This window comes from Nuphar pumila, chromosome 16 (assembly GCF_984573655.1).
Source record: "Nuphar pumila chromosome 16, dmNupPumi1.hap1.1, whole genome shotgun sequence".
Taxonomy (NCBI): domain Eukaryota; kingdom Viridiplantae; phylum Streptophyta; class Magnoliopsida; order Nymphaeales; family Nymphaeaceae; genus Nuphar; species Nuphar pumila.
In genome coordinates, this window is record NC_143264.1 from 4993669 (window position 1) to 5017632 (window position 23964).

A 23964-nucleotide genomic window follows, 5' to 3' on the forward strand; every position below is an offset into this window, starting at 1 on the left:
CTCCTGTAGAGCAAAAGGTGGTATAAAAATATAGCTTCGTCAGTATTTTCTCTATCAAACGGGAAGAACCAATCTTGCCGCTTAAGCCTACTTTTCTTTCGATTTATATCCTGAAGAAACCGCAGCCTACACGAACACCTAGTCGCAGTGGCTCAGCCTGCTGTATCTACTGTCATCGTGCAGGCCACTTAAAACTCGGAGACCAGAACCCCCGCTTTAGCCTCTTAAAGCTAAAATGCTAAACTAAAGACACACGAGAGAGAAAAGGGTTACCTTTCCAGCCATCGGCGTCGGAGATCGGCCTCTGTTTCCGGTGGTTGGTGGCGGACGATGGCCTTCCTCCTCCTCCTCCTCCTCCTCCTCCTCCATGCAGCTGCTGCAGCCACCCTCGTCCCTCCATCACCACACTCTCTCTCTCTCTCTCTCTCTTTGTCCTTTCTCCTTTATCTCTTTATTTATAAACTCTCAGGATTCTCACACGTGGCAAGGTCGGCGGTAGAAACAAGAGACTGCATTTGAATCCGGTATCCGACGAAACGCTCGGCTACGAAAAGACCCTCCTCTTTTGTATATTTTACGTCTATGCCATACACTATTGTCCAGTAAATCTGTTTGAATGACTGATGAAAATGTTGATTATTTTACCCTGGAAGAGCATATCTTCATCTGGACCGTCGAACGCGGAAGATTGATGGCTCTGAAGGAAAGTGGGACCCACTTTTTTTCTAAAAGCACCATGGCGGTTTGGTGGTAATGGATAGAGACCGTTTGATTATGAAGATCTAATGGTTCGTATGAGGGTCCTCACTTCCTCACCCTAAGCCCTTGAACACGGCATCACGGTTCCTTCCCTTTTCATGTAAGAGAAGCTGCCATACATTAGGCGCTTATATTGCTCGAGTGAGCCTTCTAGTTAGACGGTTGGATTTGAAAATCGATGGTTCAGATTTAATGAAGCAGCATGCCTGCAAGATGTTAATCATCAAAGATTCAAAACCGTGTCCTTTACAGAGAATTACGTCAGAGGAGACTTAGATGCCGTTCATCTTAACATGTAAATTTCATCTAAGACCCCCACTTTTTATATAACTTTCCCATGCGGTCCATCTAGATTATAATGACATCACAAAAAAAGATAATGCCCATTTAGATGATGGGCACACCTCCCTGGTTGAGAGAAAGGGTTGAGAGTTGGTGAGACCTAGCCTTGTCAAGGTTCAACCACTTGTGGGTGTGATGTGATTTTTTTTTTTACTTCAAAAAACCGCCTTGTTGTGAATCGCCGACCCCAATTGTTTTGGGATGAAGGCGTAGTTGTTGTTGTTGTTGTTTCGAAAAACCGCCTCAAAATCATAGACCTAGTAGTGTTGGCTCTGCCTGCGGTACCTACGGTTGCGGTCCTACGTGAAACCTTATATTATTTGGCGCAACTCAAAGCTGCACCAGTACCATCGAGGTGCGCCAGTAAAACACAGATTTCTTGTAGCGCTGACCGTGAAACTCCGAGAGCTTACTCCTCACCCCGGAAGAGTCACCATGCTTCATCTTGCGCAAGGTGTGATGATCATAAGATTTGAACCTAGACCACTTGCCTAGCACCTAGACCCCATCCCAATCCCTTGGGGCTTAGGTGTGATGTGATTTGACCAAGAGGCTAAATTTACTCCTGAGGTTTACTACCCAGGGTGGGATCCAATGTGGCCCTATCTTAAATGGGTTTTTTTCTTAAACCAAAAAGAAGAAGAGATTTTTAGGTACTATTCATCTCAAAATAAATGATATTTAAAGAGTCCTGAACTTGCCCAAATAGCAAGTTACCAAGTTTGGGTTTGGGTTATAGGATATGTCAGAACAAGAAAATGTACCCAAACCCAAGGTTCGAATTGAACCTAAACAATATTTAAGTTAGCATTTTTTATGCATAAACCCAAGAGTTCGGGTCTATGTACTTTATACAAACAATGATCCATTGGCAACCTACCCTTAACCATATCCGCTCTCCATCTCACTCGTACCCAAGGGCCTACAAAGGGAGACCCATAATTGTAATTGTGAGGGCGACCCTTAAGGTATGTTTGATGGCTTGTCCATGATTAGACCAAATGAAAAAAAAGATGGGACAGAACATTGGTTATGTTCTTTCCGAAACTACTGTAACCATGGTTCAAAATTCTTGAGAAACATGAAATTTTGAGAACCATGAAGGAGAATAGGGTTTTAAGTGCTTCCAACTTTTCAGAAACTTACAAACAAACCTTCTTCCACACACAAACAAAAGATGGAAAAAGAAAATTGCATTTTATTTTCAAATTTTGAAGTTTATTTGCCAGCACATGGGAGGGAAGCTAGAGGAGGCGTGGCACTGTGTTAGATCTGAACCGTTCGTTAAGAAAAACCGATGCATTAGAATTGCACAAATGGATATGGGTAGACGGCCCTTAATTTGTATTGGCCTGGTCTGTTGGATCCAATGAATCAGCTAGGTTGGCAAAATTGTGCCTTTTTTTTCGATGGAAAGGCAAATTGTGCATTATCATCAGCTATGTCACAAGGACACGTGGACACAAGGAAGCGTGACGCATGTTCGACTAACAATTTTGATTTTTTTTTTTGGAAAATAGAACACGATGACACAAAATTTTTAAAATTTTTAACTAATAAAAGACTTTTTTTTATAATTTAATATTTAAAATATAATTTTATTGAAATAAAACCTTAAAATATTCAAAAAATATAAATTACGAAAATAAAAATCTTATTCAACCCTGATTTAGCTCGAATCGGGCCGAGTCAGGCCAATTCTATGGATTTGGGGTTGAATTGGATGATTTTTTTTAGCAAGCCCCAACTCGACCCTGAAGTGATTCGATTCATGATTCAGGCCTATTTGATTCGATTTTTTATAACATTGATTTTCACAATCAAGAGGTCTCATCTTCAATTTGCTAAGTAAAAAAGAAAAATGTTATGCCCTTTTGAAGATGATTTTTGTACTAGAATGAGAAGAGTAGACCTTGCTATAGGAGCCAAAATGCCAATTAGCTGTTAGAATATATAAAAATTAAAATTCTGGAACAATAATATCTGTAAAGGATCCAATTTGAATTTACTAGCAAAATGTGCACATGCATAGGGATGGCAGTGGACCCGGGAAAAAATGGAGCCCTGCCCCGCCTCGCCCTGTTTGGACCAGGGATGGAGGACATGAAACCGAGATGGAGGCGGGGATGAAGGTTAAAATCAAAACCCGTGAGGTTTTTAGTTGGTGGTGTACCTATTAAAATAAATAACAATCATCATCACCATTAATGTTGCTGGTGTACATATTAGCCCATAGAAGTTAAAACAACTTGGTGTGATGCAATTTGGGTAAGCTAGGATGAGACATTTGCCGAATATGTAATATTTTGCAAACTGTTTTGGGTATTTACAATTATAAAAAAGTGAAGATGCATTTACATACTATAATAATTCCAATACTTTGCAAAATTATTTACATAAAAGAATATAAAATTCATTTTTTTTGTTAGGCTAAAAGAAACCCCCTTCAAAATCACTGACAGCCCATTGGGAGGCTTCTAGTTGGCAAAACTCTTGAGGTCTGCCCTGCCAACCGGCAAGTACACTCAGCTTCGACCTTGTGACAAGGGACACTCCTGTGGGTTTCGAACTCATGACTTATCATCAACTTGTTTTTTTATTTTCAATGGGATTACAATGTTCCAGAATGCTGCCCAAAATAGATAATTGTGCTTTACCTAATTTGTTTTATTAAATGATAAATTATGTTTATGATGGTCATGAAGATTAAAATCAGCTTCTTGTCTAGCGTATTTTAGATATATCAAATTCTCTATAGCTAATATGAAAACGGTTGTAGAAAATGCGCAGTCTAAAAGCTGACTTAATTTCACAGCTCCAAGTCCTAGTTTTCATACTTAAGCAACCCATGACCCAAGTTCCCTGTCATTCATCATTTAATCTCCATTAATGTTAATCTGCAACTTGGCTTTGTTACACTGGCATTTGTGGTATATATATATATATATATATATATATATATATATATATATATATATATATATGTTAGGGTGCTCTGGGAGCACCTACACCCACCTACTAGAAATCATAAGTGTAAGTTGCATCTTGTCAATCACACCTTATAGATGGATTGAACATAGTTTATTTGATAGTAATCAAGCTTTGGATCATGTTTTTTGGACATAAAATTAAGTTTTTTTTTTTAAGTTATGAAACTCTGATACATTGTGAGCCTTTTGATTTGTGAAGATATTGAAAAACCTACATGCATGCCATAATAACATGATCCAAAACTGTTTTCAACTAAAAAATGCATGTAGATCATATATAGGGTCGGATAAAAAAAACTCAATAATTATGAAAATTTGAAGCTTCTATTAGGTGGTAGTATGTACTCAGGGAGCACCCTATCATTACTTTATATATATATTTGCTATGAGGTGCAAATAAGTTTTTTTTTTTAAAATTTTCATGAAACTAACCTCATAGTTTTGAAACCCAGTGACTTGTCACTCGGTTGGTCCATGATTGATGATATTACTAATACATTGTATATAATATGCATTATATGATATTTTTACATGTTTAATGTATAATATACATAATATTTATATTGTATTTCATGTAATATATACACACACACACACACGATTGGGCGGATCATCGAACTCCCAATTGTCGGACACTCCTAACGTATTTTTTTTCTGTTTTTTGACATTTGGCGGTCATGGACCACTGCTAAATGTCTGGGCAGAAAGCTACTCTTTAGCGGCAGTTGTTTTTGCAAAAAAAAATGTGCACCACGGATCACGCACTCGAACTGACAAAGAGTACACATTACACCCTACTATATATATATATATATATATATATATATATATATATATATATAACTCAGCCAAGTCATGAACTGACTCAGGCTACGTTTTGTTCATTTCTGGATCATTCACTGCTTTGATCCAGTAAATGACAGAGTCAACCCAATCACTGGGTTGACCCGACGGCTACATGTTTTGTTTAGTGGGGATGGACTCTTCGATCGTCCAGTTATATGACACAGGCAGGTTTTTAAAAGGCTTTAAAAATTAACAGCTCATAATAGGTAATATTTTTACGGCTCACAAATCATGTCTTTTTAAAAAAAACAAGATCGAAGAGCCAATCCATAACATTTAGACCATGCTTTGTTAGGTCTAATTGAGACAATACAAATTGCACCTATAATTTCCAGCTAAGTCAGGTTGCCATGATGTTATGCTGAGAGTTGATCAAAGTCCAATGACCTTAGACAAAAAACGAGTGTTGTGAAAAGCCTTGAGGTGCCCCACCAGAAACTGAGACGAGACCTAAAGCATAAGCCTCAAATTTTTTTTTTGAAAACTTAAAAAATTTATAAAAAAATATCTAAAAAAACAAATAAATAAAGAAATGCTTTATTGATAAAACAACAACCAATAAGAAATAGAAAATCTCAAATTAATAATAAAAAATATGAGATTAATATATAAAAGTAACTAAAAAACTGATTATATAACTGAAAAACTAATTATATAATTGAAAAATATAATGTCCTATAAAACAGCAACCAATAAGCAATAGAAAATCTCAAATAAGTACTAAAAAATATGAGATGAACATATAAAAAGTAAAATAAACCCTTGAGGCGTAAAGCGTAAGCCTAAATAAAGAAATGCTTTATTGATGAAGTAACAACCATAAGTAGTACTAAAAAATATGAGATTAACATATAAAAGTATCTTCTTCTTCTTCTTTTCTGTTTTGCGCCTCACATATCAGGCTGGCGCCTTGAGGCGGAGAGGGCCTCGCCTTTTGCGCCTCAAGGCGCATTTTTTATAACACTGCAAAAAACTGTCCGAGGCACCTATACGGTTCAGCATGAAATCTTAAGACATGGTAACTGAACATACAACCTTAAACATGCAAAAAAAAAAAAACACACATGCACAGACTCACACAGCAGGAATAAAAAATTTCACTTTTCGCTATTTCCATTAATCAATTAGAAAATTTCCCTTGTTATTTTCCATATACAATAAATCAGATACCCTAAGAGCAGAATGGCACAATTCAAAATTCAAGGATGAATTTCATGCATTTCGTGCCAATGCATGGGTAAATCATCATATACAAGATATGACAAAAAGAATACAAAGGTATACAGATACACAGCTATATCATCTTCTCAAACTTGTCCAGATTTTGCACCCTTTGCATGGACCGAGCAAACAACGTCATAAAGATGCCTGGATGCCAAATAACCAGCAAGAAACAGTATTTCAGGAAACAATTCAGAGAAACTAGATTTTAAAGACAGCCAACTTCATCTATATTCAAACCAAGACCGCACCCGAACTGAATCTGTCAAATTTTTTTACTGTGATCATTGTTATCATAGGGAACATGTGCGACATAGTGCATGTACATGCATGACATAGTGCATGCTCAACACATTAGAGGAATAAGGGACTCAAGGCCAGCGCCATCATCATCATCACTGTTTAACTGGGAGTTATGAGCTGAAACTGATTATCAATTTTCAGTCAAACAACTTCCATCAGTCCATAAAAGATGACACAGATGTTTACTTGGATTTAGCACATTAAAAATGATCAACCACCGAAGCTACTCAAGTTGATTCACCTGGCTCAGGAAAATATATAAGACATGGGCAGCTTTTGAACACAATGAAAATAAGATTGATGTAAAATCAAAATGTTATATAGTTTACAGAACTTTCCCATAAAGGTAGTGCCCCTTTTCAGAGACGAAGACACTGGTTATAAACGCTGCGTAACTTTGTAGTTCACACATTCAGATGTACAACAAATGCTCCTTGGTAATTGTAATTTGATAGATGCAGAAAGAGGTTCAACTGATTCAAGGCTATTATTTATAAGTGAACTAAAAGGAACATATTTTATAGTAGGGAAAGGCATGTATTGCTTATTTTGTCATGGCATAATTCCTAGTGTTATTTAGAGACGGACAAACTTCAACGGGCTTTTAAACAGGAAACTTTTTTTTTAATTCATGTGATACAGAGTGTATCCTAGATTACTAACGGAGAGCTCTTGAAATAAAGAAACCTACACATACACCCCCCCCCCTATATATATATATATATATATATATATATATATATATATATATATATATATATAGTGACTGGTTCCTCGTAGCAGTAGGAGGCTGTGGACATTCTCAATTTTTCATTTTCTCAATACTTGCTTTGGAATCTGTCCTTACAGATGTCACCTACATGGTTCACTTAGTAGGAATCAGCTTTTGAATAATCCAATTATAACATGTGAGCAGGTTTTTATAAAGATTAAAAAATTAATGGCTCCAAATATTTCTAAATTTTAAAGCTCATAAAATCATATTACCAAGAGTCAGTTCCTAACAAATGGATCATGTTGAACACCTGTGGGTTCTGATTTATCAAAGATGGCTTTGGAACATTGAAAATCAGTATCATCCATACAGTATTGACAATGCTGATATTTGATGTTTCAAGACATGCCAAATCTGACCCCATAGATGTCTTTAGCATGATTCATTTGCTAAGATTGACCATTGGATCATGTTTTTTCGCTGAAATGATATGATTTTATGACTCATTAAAATTATAAAAATTCTGAGTTATCAATTTTTGAAGCCTTAAAAAAACCTACTTACATGTTATAATCAGATGATTCATACCTGTAAGGTCAGATTCCCAAAAAAACATAATAATAATAAATAAATGAGCATGTCTGCACCTTGCTATTGTCAGGAGAAATCAATCTCTCTCTCTCTCTCTCTCTCTCTATATATATATATATATATATATATATAAAATCAGTGTTGTACGTATTGTATGATACGGTACGATATGATATGTATTGTTACTTATAAGTTTTGCGATACGATACACACTTATATTGCGATACGAGTGTACATCGTATCCGTATTGGGTGTATCATATGATACACCCCTGGAGCGTATGATACACCTTCGGCACACTTTAGAAAGGCCGAAAGTATTTTTTTTTTATTTTGGATTTTAAATACCCTTTGAGGAACGACTTCTCTATTTGTCTAGAGGCCATTAGAAGTGCATTTTCATTGTTTTTTCGCCCTAAAAAATGGGTTAAGGTAAAAAAAGTGCATTTTCACCATTTTCTATTTAAAAAAATGAGTTAAAGTAAAAAAATCTTTATTATGAATAAAATTACAAAGCTAGTCTCAAAAAAAAATTTGCCTCAGAAAATGGATCTGCGAAAATTAAAGATTTATATTAAGGTAGAAATCAAGCTCCACACTCCTTTAATAAAGATGTCATAAGATGATCCAAAATGACATCGAGACACTCAAATAATGAGTAAAAATCGAGTGCAACTATTGCCATAATATTTTTGTTTATGTAATATTAAAGTATGAGTCTTGTGGCATGTCCTTAATTGCAAGATATTTAATATTTTGCATTGTTCTTGTGAAATAATTGATGTTTGATGATGTCTTATGGAGATCATAGAGACATGAATGCTTCATATGTGATTTTATGGTTGTATTTTATGCAATTCATCATTGTTTCATATGATATATATTTTTAGAAATTTTACTATTTTTTCTGTTTTTTCTTGATTTTCTGGATTTTTTATTAAAAATTTATGATACATTTACGATATAATACAATACAGTGTTACTTTGGGCCTGACCAATCCGGATAACCATATGATACTTACAACCTTGATATATATAAATTCATTGGTTCTGCCCCTTCAAAAATTTTAGTTTTTGGCATTTTTTCTCACATCTAACACCATAGATGTGATCTATAGGTTTTGTTTAGTGGGAATCGGCTTTTGAATCACCAGAATCTAACCTGTACACAGGTTTTTCTGGTGATCCAAAATCAATGGCTATGAAAGCCGGCCCGTAAAACAATATTTTTTTGTCGAAAAAATATGATCCAAGAGTAGATTCCCACTCAATCGAGCACGCTGAACACATTTAACGGTTCAGATCTATCATAACACACTTCAAACTATGAGGCCTAATGGGTCAGAACGAGAAAAGAGGGCCTAATATGTTCACTTCTCTCTCTCTCTCTCTCTCTCTCTATATATATACACACACACACACACACACACACACACACAAGGCGACCTCCCCCTTCTTATTCCCTCAATAATAAAACTGCAGTAATCCAGAACAATTTAGAATGCTGGGCACAGTTCATATCCTTAAGCATCAAGCGAAGGATCACTCACCAGCACCAAGGAAGGACCCATTTGCAACTGCTTGATTCCCTTGGAAGCTTAGGCTGATCCCGACATTCAGCAGAGTTGCTCCTAGTACTGTATAAATTGTGGCCATTTGCATTATGGATGCTCTTCGAGCTGCTCTTTCAGCCTGCATTGTTAGTTAGTCAACTAATGAGACTAAATCAAATAAAGTGAGATATGGTTCAAGACACCTTGTACTATATAGGAATTACTCTAAATTAACCCACACAGTGTAATACAATGGGTCAAATGCATCATCAACTTGTACCTTTGCACATGAAAACCATTAAGAGGTTTGGCCTACATACCAAAGAACAGGATTACAGGTTCATGTCTGACAGCCTAAACTCTTGATTTTATTTCTTTCTTACAAGCAGAAAAGAGATACCATCTATACTTTTTCTAATTCCATTGTACAAAAAACAGACATACCTCAAGTACACGCACTCGAAGTTTAAGATCACCAGATTCAAGTTGTTTCACAAATTCTTCTATTCGCTGAATTCTGTAAGGCATGGAAACAGTGGAAGCTCTAGCCTGCAATAAACATCACCTTTCATGTCAACTGATTATCAAATAAAGAAAGTCACTATAATCAAGAACTGATTTTTAACTATACATCATCCTTATGAATGAAAACTAAATCTTGATGGCTCAAACCGGTTAACACACCAAGGATATGAATCTCATATCGTGCATAGAAGTCTTTCTGACACTTGTTGCAAAATATCATACCAAACATAGAGAATAGCATATGCAACATACGATAACATTTTTATTTTTAAATTTTAAATTGCCTTGTAGCATGCAACCTTAATTTGGAACCAAGATGCTACTTATCCTACTCCCAACATTCGAATGCTTTAAGACAATAGGAAAGTGGTAATCCATGGGGGACTCTCTCTCTCTCTCTCTCTCTCTATATATATATATATATATATATATATATATATACGTACTAATTTTCTGCTTAAGCCCATTTTGCAATGAATTGCTTACAGCTATAAATATGTGATCCTCAGTAGCAGGCACCAAGTACTTAAGTTCGTATTCAATCAATTGACCAAGTAATCAAGGCAAGGCTCAAAAATCAAGCAACATAAATGTATATATTGCAATTGTCAAACATTAACTAAATTGATCAAGTTTGACAAAACAATATTAGTGCTTCAAAGTTCCAACTTTAATAAACATAAAAAGTAGTAAACCCCCTTGATAAACTACTGCACGCTAAAAGAAATGTTAGAAACATAATTTAAAAAAGCTAACACTCCAAAGGATATAAAATTGATATCACCAAGAAATAACATCAAAAACCTTTGACGCTTCATGGAGAACCTTCTATTTTACTGTAATGAGGTTGAAGAGCATACAGCAACTTGTCTGAGGACAAGTGTAGCCTTACTATGATTGCTTTTGGGGATTTTTGATGGAAGAAGTCATGTGAGAGTAATTGGACAATATCTCAGTAATGTTTTGGGGATTTTTGATGAAAGAAGTCATGTGAGAGTAATTGAACAATATCTCAGTAAGGTTACACAGACGATAAGGTCACTGTAATAGCTAAGAATTTTCAATTATTTAAGAAGAAAACAAGTTAGACTAAATCTCAGGCCCACTGGATTCATAGTCAACAAAAGAGAAATTGAGGTTGATCTGTGTAACATAAAGGCAAGTTTTCATGTAGATCAGAAGAAAATTGCAAAACAATCACCTTCAATAAGGTGCTGATAGCTCCACCTTGAAATATATCAGCATCTTAAACATAGTAATGACAAGACTACGCACTATATTCAAAATAAGGTTTACATGCCATTAAAAATCCAATCATGCAAATAACATAGAAAAAAAAAACAAAATTATGTGCATAGAACTCATTACATCATCAGCTTGTCTCCGCAGTTCCTCAACAAGATATGCTCCATTTACCCGCTTTTGTCTAGAGTCAAGCAATTCCTACATCACCATGAATTATGGAAGAAAGATTTTAATGGTTTGAAATAATTTTGTAACATGACTAGTGAAAACATAAAATTATAAGATAAACAAACATACTTGTGCATAAGGAGCTCCAACTTTTACAAATGAAAAATCTGGATCCAACATATTCCCAATACCTACAGGAGAAAAGTAAATCTATAAAATATCATTGTAAAAAAACCAAAGGTACATAGGAACAATAATGAAAGAGTAAATTCATTGTATCCAGCAAGGTTGTAAGTATCATATCGTTACTCGTATCAGTCGGGCTCAAAGTAACACCGTATTGTAAATTTTTAATAAAAAATTTCCAAAAAATCCAAAAAAAATAAGAAAATAAAAAAATAAAAAATAGCAAAAATTCTAAAAAATCATATCACATGAAACCATAAAATCACATATGAAGCATTTGTCTCTATGGTCTACATAAGACATCATCAAACATCAACTATCTCACAAGAACAATGCAAAATATTAAATATCTTGCAATTAAGAACATGCCATAGGACTCATACTTTAATATTACATAAACAAAAATATTATAGCAATAGTTGCACTCGATTTTCAATCGGTTTTCACTCATTACTTGAGTGTCGCATTGCCATGCTGGATCATCTTATGTCATATTTGTTAGAAGAGTGTGGAACCTGATTTCTACCTTGATATAAATCTTTAATTTTCGTGGATCTATTTTTCGAGGTGAACTTTTTTTTGGAGAGTAGCTTTGTAATTTTACTCATAATAAAGAATTTTTACCTTAACCCATTTTCTTAAGTGAAAAAATAGTGAAAATACACTTTTTTTTACCTTAACCCACTTCTTTAGGCTAAAAAATGGTGGAAATGCACTTCTAATGGCCTCTAGACAAATGGAGAAGTCGGCCCTCAAAAGATATTTAAAACCCAAAATGAAAAAAAATAACTTTCAACCTTTTTAAAGTGTGTTAAAGGTGTATCGTATGATAAGGGGTGTATCGTACGATACACCCGATACGAGTACATATACACTCGTATCGCGATATGAGTGTATATCATATCACAAAACCCAAAAGTAATGATGTGTATTGTACCATATTGTACACTACGGTACAATACATACAACACTGGTCTCCAGTAGGATTCCATAACTGCATATAAACAAAATAGCTAAATCTCATGGCCTAAAGCCTTTTGAATATTTTTGTTAAGCATATTTTCCTCACTCATGATAAATAACTTTCACGTATTCAGAACGAGGAAATACGTAAGAAGGTAGGCGTTGCACCCATTGAAAATAAGACGAGTGAGAATTGTTTACGATGGTTTGGGCATATTCGACGAAGGGCTAATGATGCTCCAGTTAGAAGGATGGAGAAATGAGAAAATATATTAGCTAAAAGAGGTCGGGGTAGGCCTAAGAAGACTTGGATGGAGATGATAAGAAAGGATATGAATGCTTTGAACCTCACCGAGGACATGACATCGGATAGAAATGATTGGAGAAGGATTCATGTGAATGACCCAAAATTATTTTCTTTTTGGTTCATATCGTTGACCCCAATTGTTTGGGATGAAGACGTTGTTGTTGTTGTTGAGTTCATCTTTGAAAAGAAATCATGAGAAGACTATTTGATTCTATGTTTCATTACCAAAATTAACATCAAGTATCAAACCTTTCATAGGGTAAAATTGATTTTATACGTAAATATGTGCTCATATATGCATGAAAACGTTTTGTGCATGAATGCACATACTTCAATGTTTATGCATGCATTGTTAAATTGTATCTCCTTTTTGTATACATATATTTATATATATATAAAGAGAGATACATATACATATATGTATCATACATATATGTATATGTATCTATCATTATATATATATATATTATTTTCACATCATGTAACCCCCAGGGGTATTTCTGTTTTTTCCCCTTTTTTATGCATATCCACGTTAGTGAATATGTTTGTAACTTTTCTTTTTCTTTTCTCTTTTCCTCTTTTTCCTTTTTCTTTTTCTTTTTTGTTGACTTAGTCAACTCCTTGGAGGGGGTCCAACACTAGACGTTGGACCCCTCTAACGGTTAGATTTCTAACCGTTGGAGGGGCTCCAACGTCTAGTGGGAGCCCCTCCAAGGCTTCCTCTTCATTATAAATAGGGGTGAACCCCGCTCTTAAATGTTATTCAATGCTTGGAGCATTGTTCTCCATTGTTCAATAAAATTCTTTATATTTTGGCATTTGTGTTCTCTATTTGTACCTTGTGTACATTTTGTTCTAAGTGTTCTTGTGCCTTTGTGCACATTTCCCTTTGTGGAGGTTGTGCTTATTTTGCACATTATCTCTTTTGAGATATTTTCACATGCATACCATCATCTTATCTCATCCTCATTATTTGTTTTCATAACTACCTCTCCTTACATCCATATCTAAGTTTTATGACAATCTTTCAAGTCCCAACAAACTTTCCCTTCCAATTCTTTGTTGGCATCCCTTTTCTCCTGGATTTCTTAAACCCCTATCCACCTATTTTGTCACTTTCTCACACTAATACAGCTGTGAACCACCATGAAACAAGTCTAAAGCATCTTAGATGTCACTTTCTGATTTCTTCTTCATTGGTACAACTCGCTATCTTTACCTTGTTCCCATGTCATTCATCATCCTAATGTAGATTTCTTTAGTAAAACTACCCACTTGATGTAAAATAGATCAAAGAAGTAAAACTTGATGACTATGGCATACAATTTCCTCTACCTTAGTCATGATGTGTAACACACTATCCTGCCACTAGATTTGCACTTTGCAATGCTACCTTTATTCCAGCAACCTCTAGTCTTTCTCATTTCACGTTTTGATGTAAGTATATATAACTCATTCCCGTTTATATTTATTTTAAATGACTTAAATGCTGTTTGGGTAAAATTTCTATTTATTTTTGTAAAATTTCATAAAAATACATAAGAATACCACCTTTAAAAAAAAAGGAGATTACTTATTTGTTGTTTGTGTTTATTTTCCTATTGCCCTGACTCTTTGAGAATGCAACTGGAAGAAAGGAAGCAGCCAGATGCATACATACACACATACATACATATATATATATATAATGTACATATATATAGAGAGAGTACTAGGTTAAGGCACTAGAAAATCAATATTTAGATAAGCAAAATACAAAGAATAACCCCAACAATCATCTACACTCTTTCTAGTTTTAAGGTGCCAACAGCATCGCACAAAAAAATGGACTTGTTATTCAAAAGTTGAGTTGAAAAATGCAACCACCAAGTCAACTCATAAATAATTGACTCTAACATTACACTAAAACTCAAAAAGGATTTAGAACTCCAATGCAATTTCCTTGTCAAAAACTTAGAATAGAACATAACTGAACTTCACGCTTCATATTTACTCAAGATTCCCTTAAATTGCAAGTATTCTCAAATCATCACAATGAATAATTGAAAGTAATGGTTCTAGTGGAATTTAGCTGATGAAAATAATAAATGAACCTTCTAATGTTGAAAATGCCCTCAAAACAAATGTAAATGTCGAAGGAAAGCGGAAAGGTTGGTCCACTGCTATTGCAAATAAATCCTGCAGGAAAGAGAGTTATTTTACAGAAATCAACCTCATATACCAACAGTTATACTTTTGGCGACATGCACATGCACCCCCAAAATATTTTGTACTTTTCAAGTATATTAATATTATTATGATAGTTTCATAGTTAAAGGGAAACTATTTTTTAGCTATGGTGTTTTAGTTAATACTATTATTATTATAGAAAATTATCAAGACATTTTGCTAGTTCAAAAATCTAATTATTTATATCATTTCCTTATTCTTAGTTTTACTTTCGTCTGTTATATCATTGCGCAATATACCAATAAGCACTTTTTTATCTTTATTTGATTGCAATTTTTTTTCAAACTTCCCAATGTTTCAAGACAAAACAATTATTAGAGTTCTAAGATATTGTCTTGCTAAAAAAACACAGATATAATCATATAGATAATGGAAGCTGCATGATCCACACGCGTCTGTGAGTGTGCACTTGATTGGGCCTGTGATCATTATTATCATCATGCATGTTCTGTCGCTTCTTGAAATTTCATACATAAGGTTACAATTTTACTTTATCCACTCCATTTTATTTATTCTTGTTATATTTTCCTCCCTAACTAGTACAATTTGCCGAATCACTATTTACCAAGGTCTCTACACAGTCACTACCAAATGAACATCTAATGTTAATTCCATTGAAGTAAAAAGGAACCACTAACAAAATTAGTAAATAAATATGGGAAGGCAATGCAAATACAAAGAACTAACTAACATCATATTCAATAATGTCAGTACATTGACAGAATGTTTTCATCATGCCCATCATAGATCAGCTCCAATATGCATATGATAGCACCACCTTATAATAATTTTGAATACCAATATCGATCTTCATAACATGGCTTTCCATTTATGATATGTCTAGGACTAGAACACTAGTCATTCAAGCTAAAAAAGATGAGGTTATACATTTTGTTAGGATCTTATTTAAGCTGTTTACTCTGCTTCATCAAAATGTTAAGTTTCCTTGGAAAGGAACACGTTTCAACAACCCTTGGATCTAATTTCACCACTCCTTGCATTCCATACTGTTTAATTTAAACTCACCACCTGATTACATAAGGACCAACTTGGGTATTCTACTACTACCGCACAAATGGCTTAAAAGTCGCAAAATGAACATCTCAAGATAAAAATGCATCTCTCAATTTCCAAACATAGCATGAAAAAAATTATTAACAAAATATTTTTTTATGTTGAAGTAAATAGTACCCTTGGAACAATTCAATAACTGACTGACCTCGCCAATTGCAGTCAGAGTCTGCTCCTGATCAGGGCTCTGGTTTAATAAATTATCAAGGAAAAACTGAACAGATCTCTTAACCTGGAAACCCATTGTGCAGTTAATCAACATTCAGGTAGCAAACATTGAATGGCAAATTTATGCCAAAACAGTTCTCCAGTACCACAAAACTTTCCATCTAACAAAATTATGCTAACATCATGCAGAAAAGAGTAATACATACTGATGACATGTCGCCAGTGGGTTGAAGTGCTCCTAGGTCAATGAGGCAGTTTATAACCTATAAAAGACAGTCCGGATAAAAAGATTTGTGAAAAGGATATCATAATTTTATTGATAAGCATAGAAAGTCTATTAATCTATTTTATGATCATAATATGAACTTTTATGACCACAAAATGCTCAGAAGTGGCCTAGTTGTTTGTTCAAAGTTACAAGATGTATAGAATAATGCAGAAAATGTTAAGTTAAAGCTAAAATCTTTCACACCTTTTTTGCATCTTTTTCATAAACAGCATAAAATAGTTCAAGCAGTCTCTCCCGTGTAAATGACTTTATTTCTCCCATCATGCCAAAATCATAGTAGATAAGAGATCCATCATTGTCAACAGCGAGATTTCCAGGATGAGGATCAGCATGGAAAAAGCCAGTCTTAAGTATCTGCATGAATACAATTCAGCATTTAATGGTACAGACTGCTACTATTGATTTTTTTTAATAGAAATGGAGGTTCCTGAAGCATTATCAAGTTAACTGACTAAAAGTTGCTCCCTGATCAATACAAAAGAAGGTGAACACCTATAACAGTAGACAATGCTGAAGTTGAATAATGAAATCTTGTCAAAAGAGTGTAAACATGCCAAACTTCCTACATCCTAGTTTGATGCCAGAATGACTACTTGAGATGTTTTAGCCATTGAGCAGGTCGGTGGGTGTCATTGCACCTTAAAGAAGTGCAAACCTACATCATAAATACCATTCCTGTCCTGCACATGAATGAATCAGAAATAAAAGATGTTCATTCAATACCTCCTGCACTGGAATTGGAAGGAAGGAACATGTAGGGGAACACTATTCTGAATATGAACTGAATACCTACTTACCTAGTTTGCTTCACATGATGAAAGGACATCATTTCTTAATTTTTAATAAAAGAAATGTCACCCATTTCTTCCTATGACCACAAAATGGGTAGTTCTGCTTCTCAATTGGATTTTTTATTTGTACTCATGGCCATACTTGGCAAATCGTGATTCGGATCACCTGACCCTTGACTCGCGAGTCAGCAGGTCGACTCGGTAAATCGCATGAGTTAGGACTATGCATTTTCTAGTGTTAAGATACAGAAAAAGTCAAACCCCATAGTGTATAATTACTAAATTTAGCACGACATCAATGACTAAGCTCCATAAGCATTCAACTATACATAATTGTTAAAAATGTATTGGTTTAAAAAAATATGATTCTCGATAATAAGTACTCTTTTATGAACATCACACATTAAAAACAACAAAATGCATGACAAAAAACACATATGAGGCATGTGGATCGGTGGTCCTGAATCGGTCATCCAGTTGGGGTCCGATCCAGGTTGACTCACCGGGTTTGCCAACTATGCTCATGGCATCCTATTGGTAAGGAAGGCAACAGATATACATTGCAACAAAGGCAGTGGCACCAGAAATTTTAAGTTGAAAAGATGTGGAAATATATTTCAATTATTTTCCCAAACTCTTGAAGACAACATCAAGATTATCCCATGATGATAATATTGTGATAAATTCAAATCAAGGAGATATTTTGGAATTCTCAGGATATTTTTGAAATTTTCAAATTTTAAAAGGCTTAGTTAAAGAATCACAATATTTCATATACGAGCAATACTTATGACAGAGAAATAACCATATTGAAGTATATATTAAAGTGTCTTCCAACCCAAGTAGTGCAGTTTCACATATAAGTTAAAACTGTCATCAATCTCATTCAGTATAAAGACTAGGTGACCTATAAGAAAGTATAACCTCACTTGCATATAATAATAGATTGAAGCATTATATTCCAATGTGAATTCAAGTTTAACCTACTTCATTGAATTTGCTATAGGATGAAACATTGACCATGTGAAGTAAAAATGTAAATGCCATGAGAAGGGAAGATGCTGACCTGTATCAAGTATGCCTCTGTTGCACGCGATGATATCTCAGACCGATTAACACCTTGACGATCTAGAATCTCTAAGTTATTTATCTTAATTCCTGTTCACCATTAATCAGTCAGTAACACAAACTCATTAAACCTAGAGCACCTATTCTTTCAAAATATGCGTTACAAGTAGATCTGCAGATGAACAAAATTAATTCCAAATAGTCCAATCCTCAGCACACAGCTAAATTCAAGGAATTCATCTAAGTATCTGTAATTAAATTTCAAATGCTAACCTGGAACATACTCCAAAGTCAACACCTTTCTGGAAGTATAATCCCAAAATACTCGCTACAAGAAAAGGGTCCCAAGGTGTTATCAATTGATAATTGAAGAAAAATACATCAAAGTTTCATCTCAGCAATAAAATATTGAAACCATAATCCAAAAAACACAGTATGAGAGGCCCAAAACTTGGAAGGAAAGGATAGAAAGATAAATACACTAGTAGATGGGTCATCTATCTAAGACACATACAGGGATCCGAACCCACTTTACATTCCGAAAATCCCGGCGAAATTTGTCTGCGTTCTTCCCTTCATTTATGTAATCAATCTCTTGATACAAAATCCTGGCAATTAGGTTCAATTGTTAGCATTCATTTTAAAAAATTTCTATTGCACGAGGGATAGAAACATATCTCGGGATTCTAACTTTACATGCATTGATTTAGCCAATCAAAAACTTTTGAAATTCCATTGCACTTGAAACCAATTGAATGTGATCAATCTATCTATTTGAAATAATTTCATTTGTAGCAACTCAAAAAAAGATACTCTGGAGAGAATTTGCATCGAAGTGATACCATAAAAAGAAAAAAAATTATTTATGCTGATGTAATTACTGATGAGCAATTGATATTTTTTATTTTATTAAATTGTTAAACTAAATTTCACTTATTATTCTTTCTAATTCACTCCATTCTTTTGTCCACAACTGTCACAAAGGTCTGGGTGCTACACCAAGTAGAGTACCAAAGAAATAGAGAATATGAAGCACTTACTTTGAGCATTCTTCATATATACCAATCCAATCTTTTGAAGCACCTCCAAAAGTTTCACTATTTTGAAAATATTCTGCAATCAGCTTCAAGTTTCCTGAAAATCTCAACATAAAAAAGAATAAATTCCACTGATCCCAGCAAAAACCCAGTGCATAAAAAATGAATTTGATAAAAACAATAGTGTACAAAGGCATTAGTCCTAGAGAAGAAATCAAACTTGAGTCACTCATCCAATTGGCACCATTTTCATTGAAACATGACTTCACCAAATCATGTCTAAACGAGATGGATCTAGAAGTTAGAAAATAGTTATAAAAAGCAGAAATATACTCAACAGAACATACCTATGAGAGATGGATACAGACAGATCATATGCATGGTTTCCTAGCACCTGGTCAATTTTCCAACTAAAATTGTACCTATTTAAGTGAGATTTCACCTATGATATTGTTAAATATATATATATATATATATACATAATATATATATATATATTCTGTTTATTCCAAAATACCTGACAGGGGTATTTTGGTCTTTTCACATGTAATATAAGTTGTTCTTTAAAAATAACTTATTTTTTAGGCTTTTTACTTTTTACTTTTTTATTTTTTATTTTTTCTCTTTTTGGGACCCTTGGGGACCCCACATTTGTAGTCGTTGGGGCTCCCCAACGACTACATTGTGGGAGCCCCAAGGCCTCCCTCTCTCATTCTTTGTTTATATAAAGAGGGGTGTTCCCCCTCTAGTAGTTCTCTCACTCTCTCTCAATAATATTTCTTCTTTTTTGCCTTTTGGCATTTCCCCTTTGTGGGTTTATGTGTTTGCACTTAAAGTGCTTGTGTAATCTTCTTGGTTCTTGTCCATTGTTGGACCTACCAGTGTTTTTCACTTGTTATTTGTATTTAAGCCTATTTCATTACAGCTATACCATCCTATTCAAAAAGTTTCTATTAGGCCTATTGATGAATCACTTTAAGAAGAACTATGGTTTATAACCTCACATACCACTAAAGCATGGTCATCTTGAAAGCTAATTTCCTAAGAAGCCACTTCAAAAGGTGGAAGCTAAGCACCCCTGACAGTTAGTTCCCCTACCATGGGAAGCACACTTCCAAAGACATCAGATTTTCAACATGAGAATTGAGCTTTTACAAAAAACGCATTTACATAATTAACGAATTTTGACTTTTATAATAACAATACCATAGCTGGTCTATTTTAATTAGATTAAAGAATAAAAACCTTAAATGGCAATACATTTCCTATGATTCTTAAATGAAAAAGTTTTTGTTTTTACTAAACTCAAAGGTATTTGAGGTTCTTCATTAAAAAGTATGCTATTATGTACTCCTTTGTGTATGATTAATAAGTAAGCTTTGGTAATCTTGACCTATTATTTGCTACTTACTAGTTATTATAATATTAACAAATAATGATTTTGCTTATATCAGGCTAAATTTTGTTTTGATATTTTATATATGTAAAATATGTTAAAATATAGTTATATATAATAATATATATATATATATATATATGCAATTGTATATACTTATGTAATAGGCAATACCTATCAGGGGGTATTTTGGTCTTTTTGCCTATGTAATAGGGTCTGTCCGGTAGGGAAAGATTTGTCTTTTTTCTTTCTTATTTTTCTTATGTTATTTTTAGGTCTTTTATTTATTGTGTAGGGGCTCTATGGTCAAAAGACCATAGAGTCATTGGGAGCTCCCACCGGCTCTATTGGGAGCTCCCCAAGGCCAATAAGTGTATATATAGAGGGTGTTTCCCTGCTCTTTGGTTAATGCTTTTCTTAAGCATTTGTTAGTCAATAAAGACATGTTTTATGTTGTTTGTATTCTCTTGATTGGCCATTAGTAGCCATTGTATGCGCTTTTGTACTTGTGTGTTCTTGTATTAGCTTTTGTCCTTTGTATTATCCCTTAGTGGACTTCTATTTATGCTTAAGCAATTTATTTTTGTATTTCTGCTTGTTACATTACATGGTATTAGAGTTTCTTGGGTTCTTGGACCTCGGACCGTGGTGATCAAGGGAACATGTGCTCTTGATTAAAGAGTTTGTGTTCATCTTCCTTCTTCTTTCTCTCTATCACTATCTCTTTCTTTCTCTTGTTCGTCATGAAGCATGAATCAAAAGTTGAACTCTCCTTCAAGCTCAATGAAACTAATTATATGATGTGGTCTTCCGCCACGAAGAACCACGTCAAAGGAAAGAAGCTTTTGAAGATAAGTGATGAATATCATTCCTGAGCCATTTCTAAAACTCACCAGACTTAAAGGAAGCATAAAAAAAATTCTTGAAGGAGAAGATCAAACCAACGCCATCTATGATAATCAAATCAAGGTAGAGTATTAGGAAAGTAACCATGCTAAAATTCTAGCTTGGTTCATGAACAATCAACAATGTCAACATTAAGATATGTGACAATATTGCCAAATTTAGAAAGGCAATTGAAACTTGTTTCTTTATGAAGGATAACCCAAAAAGACCTTACAAGACAATATTTCTTGTAAGAAAATATTAGAACCACTAAGCAAGGGGGCATGAGTATCTAAAACTATTTTAGTGCCTTATCTCCTCTTTGGGATGAGTTAGCACTTCTTGAACCTAAATGGGTAGTTGTCGTGGACGTAGAACTTAAGCATGAGCAAATGGAAAAAGAACATTTTTAAAATTTTTACATGATCTATGCTCAGAATTCGAACAAATGAGATTTTTCCTTTTTCATAGATCCTCCGCTATGCCTTTTGAAGAGGCTCTTACCCAAATATGCCAAGAGGAAACTCGTCTTAGTATGACTATGAAAGAAGGAGATAAAGTATCGATCATGGCTAGGCCCGATAACAATATGAGAACATATAAACCTCTACATTTTGGGAGGCAAAACTATAATGGAGGATCACGAAAAATCATTTGCCAATATTGTAATGAACCGGGGCATATCAAACCGGCATGTCTAAAACTCAACAAAAAGGTAGCTTTCATTAGAGAATCCATATCCAAGAAGAATGAAAAAGACAAATGGAGGAGATATTAAAATTTTCATTAGTCAACTAACGGAGGCACTCCAATTCCTTAAGACATCTTATTCAACTTCGGGTGATGTTATTGCTTCATCATCTCCTCCAGGTATATGCTCTTGGATTCTTTATTAAAGGGCTTCCTTTCACATGACTCCAAATGAAAGTGTTCTTTCCGATGTATGCACTAACTCAAAAATAGCTTGTGTTTCAAATGCCGATGGGACATCTTTAAAAATCAACAATATTGAAATTTTAGATTTTCAAAAATTCTTTATTGCAAAAATTAGAGTTGTTCCTAAATTGAATTTAAATCTTTTTTCTGTTTCATAAATTTTTCAGCATGGATATGAATTGTGCAGGATCTCTAGTCAGAAAAGTTGATTGGGCAAAGGCATAGCAAAAGAGATCTCTACTTTATAGATTTTTTGTCTCTTCCATCCAAATCATTTTGTAATTATGTCCAAGATAAAAATATTATAATTTGGCATAAAAGACATGGACATTCAAGCTTATCTAAGATGTACCTTTTCCCTTTCGAGATTTTTTTTTAATGAAAAAGATATTGTTTGCAAAGATTGCATTCTTGGAAAAATAAAATCATTTTTTTTCAAATAGAACCTTTATTTCTAAAAACCCTTTTGAGTTAGTGCATTCGGATGTATGGGGCTCATTCCCGATCATGTCAAAAGGTTATTATTCGTATTATGTTACATTTATTGATGACTTCACTAGATATATATGGGTTTACTTCCTTAACTTCAAATCGGATGTTTTCTCATGTTTTAAAGAATTTCACATGATTACTAAAAATCAATTTCAAAGCAATATTTCTATACTTTGGTCCGACTCAGGTGAAGAATATATGTCAAAAAAAAATTAAATTATTTAAAGCAAAATGAAATTCGTCATCAAAAATCTTGTCTAAGGACTCCTCAACAAAATGAGTTGGCGGAAAGAAAGCATAGACATATCATAGAAACCGCTATAACCCTACATATTTCTAAAGATATTCCTAAAAATTTTTGGGCCAAAGTCATCTTGACTTCAATTTATTTGCTAAATAGAATGCCTTCGTCATCTATGCAAAATATTTCTCCATTCAAAAATTTATTTAACATAACCCTTGATTTCAAGCGATTACGAATTTTTTGTTGCAAATGTTTTGTTCTTACTCATAAAAATGACAAATTATCTCTAAAAGCCTTTGAATGTATTTTTGTTGGGTATGGTGAAACTCCAGAAGCGACGCGTCACACCGGCGCCCGGGTGTGGTGTCAAATAGGCAAGGGTTCCCTCACTTTGTTGGACGGGTGGGGGTAAAGAAGTTAGTCCAAGACCATAAAATTAGGTTAGCCACTTGGAACATAGGGTCTTTAACTGGTAAGTTGGTAGAGTTAGTAGATGTTATGTGTAGGAGAAAGATTGATATTTTATGTCTTCAAGAGACCAAATGGGTAGGTGAAAAAGCTAAAGTGATAGAACCTTGGGGATATAAGATTTGGTATACAGGAATAAATAGGAATAGAAATGGAGTAGGGATTGTTATGAGTCGT

The 23964-nt window shown here is 34.2% G+C and overlaps 1 protein-coding gene across 2 annotated transcripts in view; it reads right to left on the reverse strand.

The window, feature by feature from the left end:
* Positions 1–6025: 6025 nt before the first annotated feature.
* The window catches only part of LOC149812759 (Protein kinase superfamily protein), a 29045-nt gene continuing 11106 nt past the window's right edge, over positions 6026–23964 (reverse strand). For both annotated transcript variants that reach the window (XM_089992474.1, XM_089992475.1), the window contains exons 6-18: positions 19370–19463; positions 18844–18937; positions 18603–18657; positions 18328–18419; positions 16654–16824; positions 16388–16444; positions 16162–16245; positions 14807–14891; positions 11387–11448; positions 11213–11287; positions 9764–9868; positions 9317–9458; positions 6026–6305 (exon numbers count right to left, since the gene is read on the reverse strand). In XM_089992474.1, coding sequence (XP_089848600.1) covers positions 6232–6305; positions 9317–9458; positions 9764–9868; positions 11213–11287; positions 11387–11448; positions 14807–14891; positions 16162–16245; positions 16388–16444; positions 16654–16824; positions 18328–18419; positions 18603–18657; positions 18844–18937; positions 19370–19463 — 1190 coding nt within the window. In that variant the 3' untranslated portion in view covers positions 6026–6231. The remainder of the gene's footprint in view (positions 6306–9316; positions 9459–9763; positions 9869–11212; positions 11288–11386; positions 11449–14806; positions 14892–16161; positions 16246–16387; positions 16445–16653; positions 16825–18327; positions 18420–18602; positions 18658–18843; positions 18938–19369; positions 19464–23964) is intronic.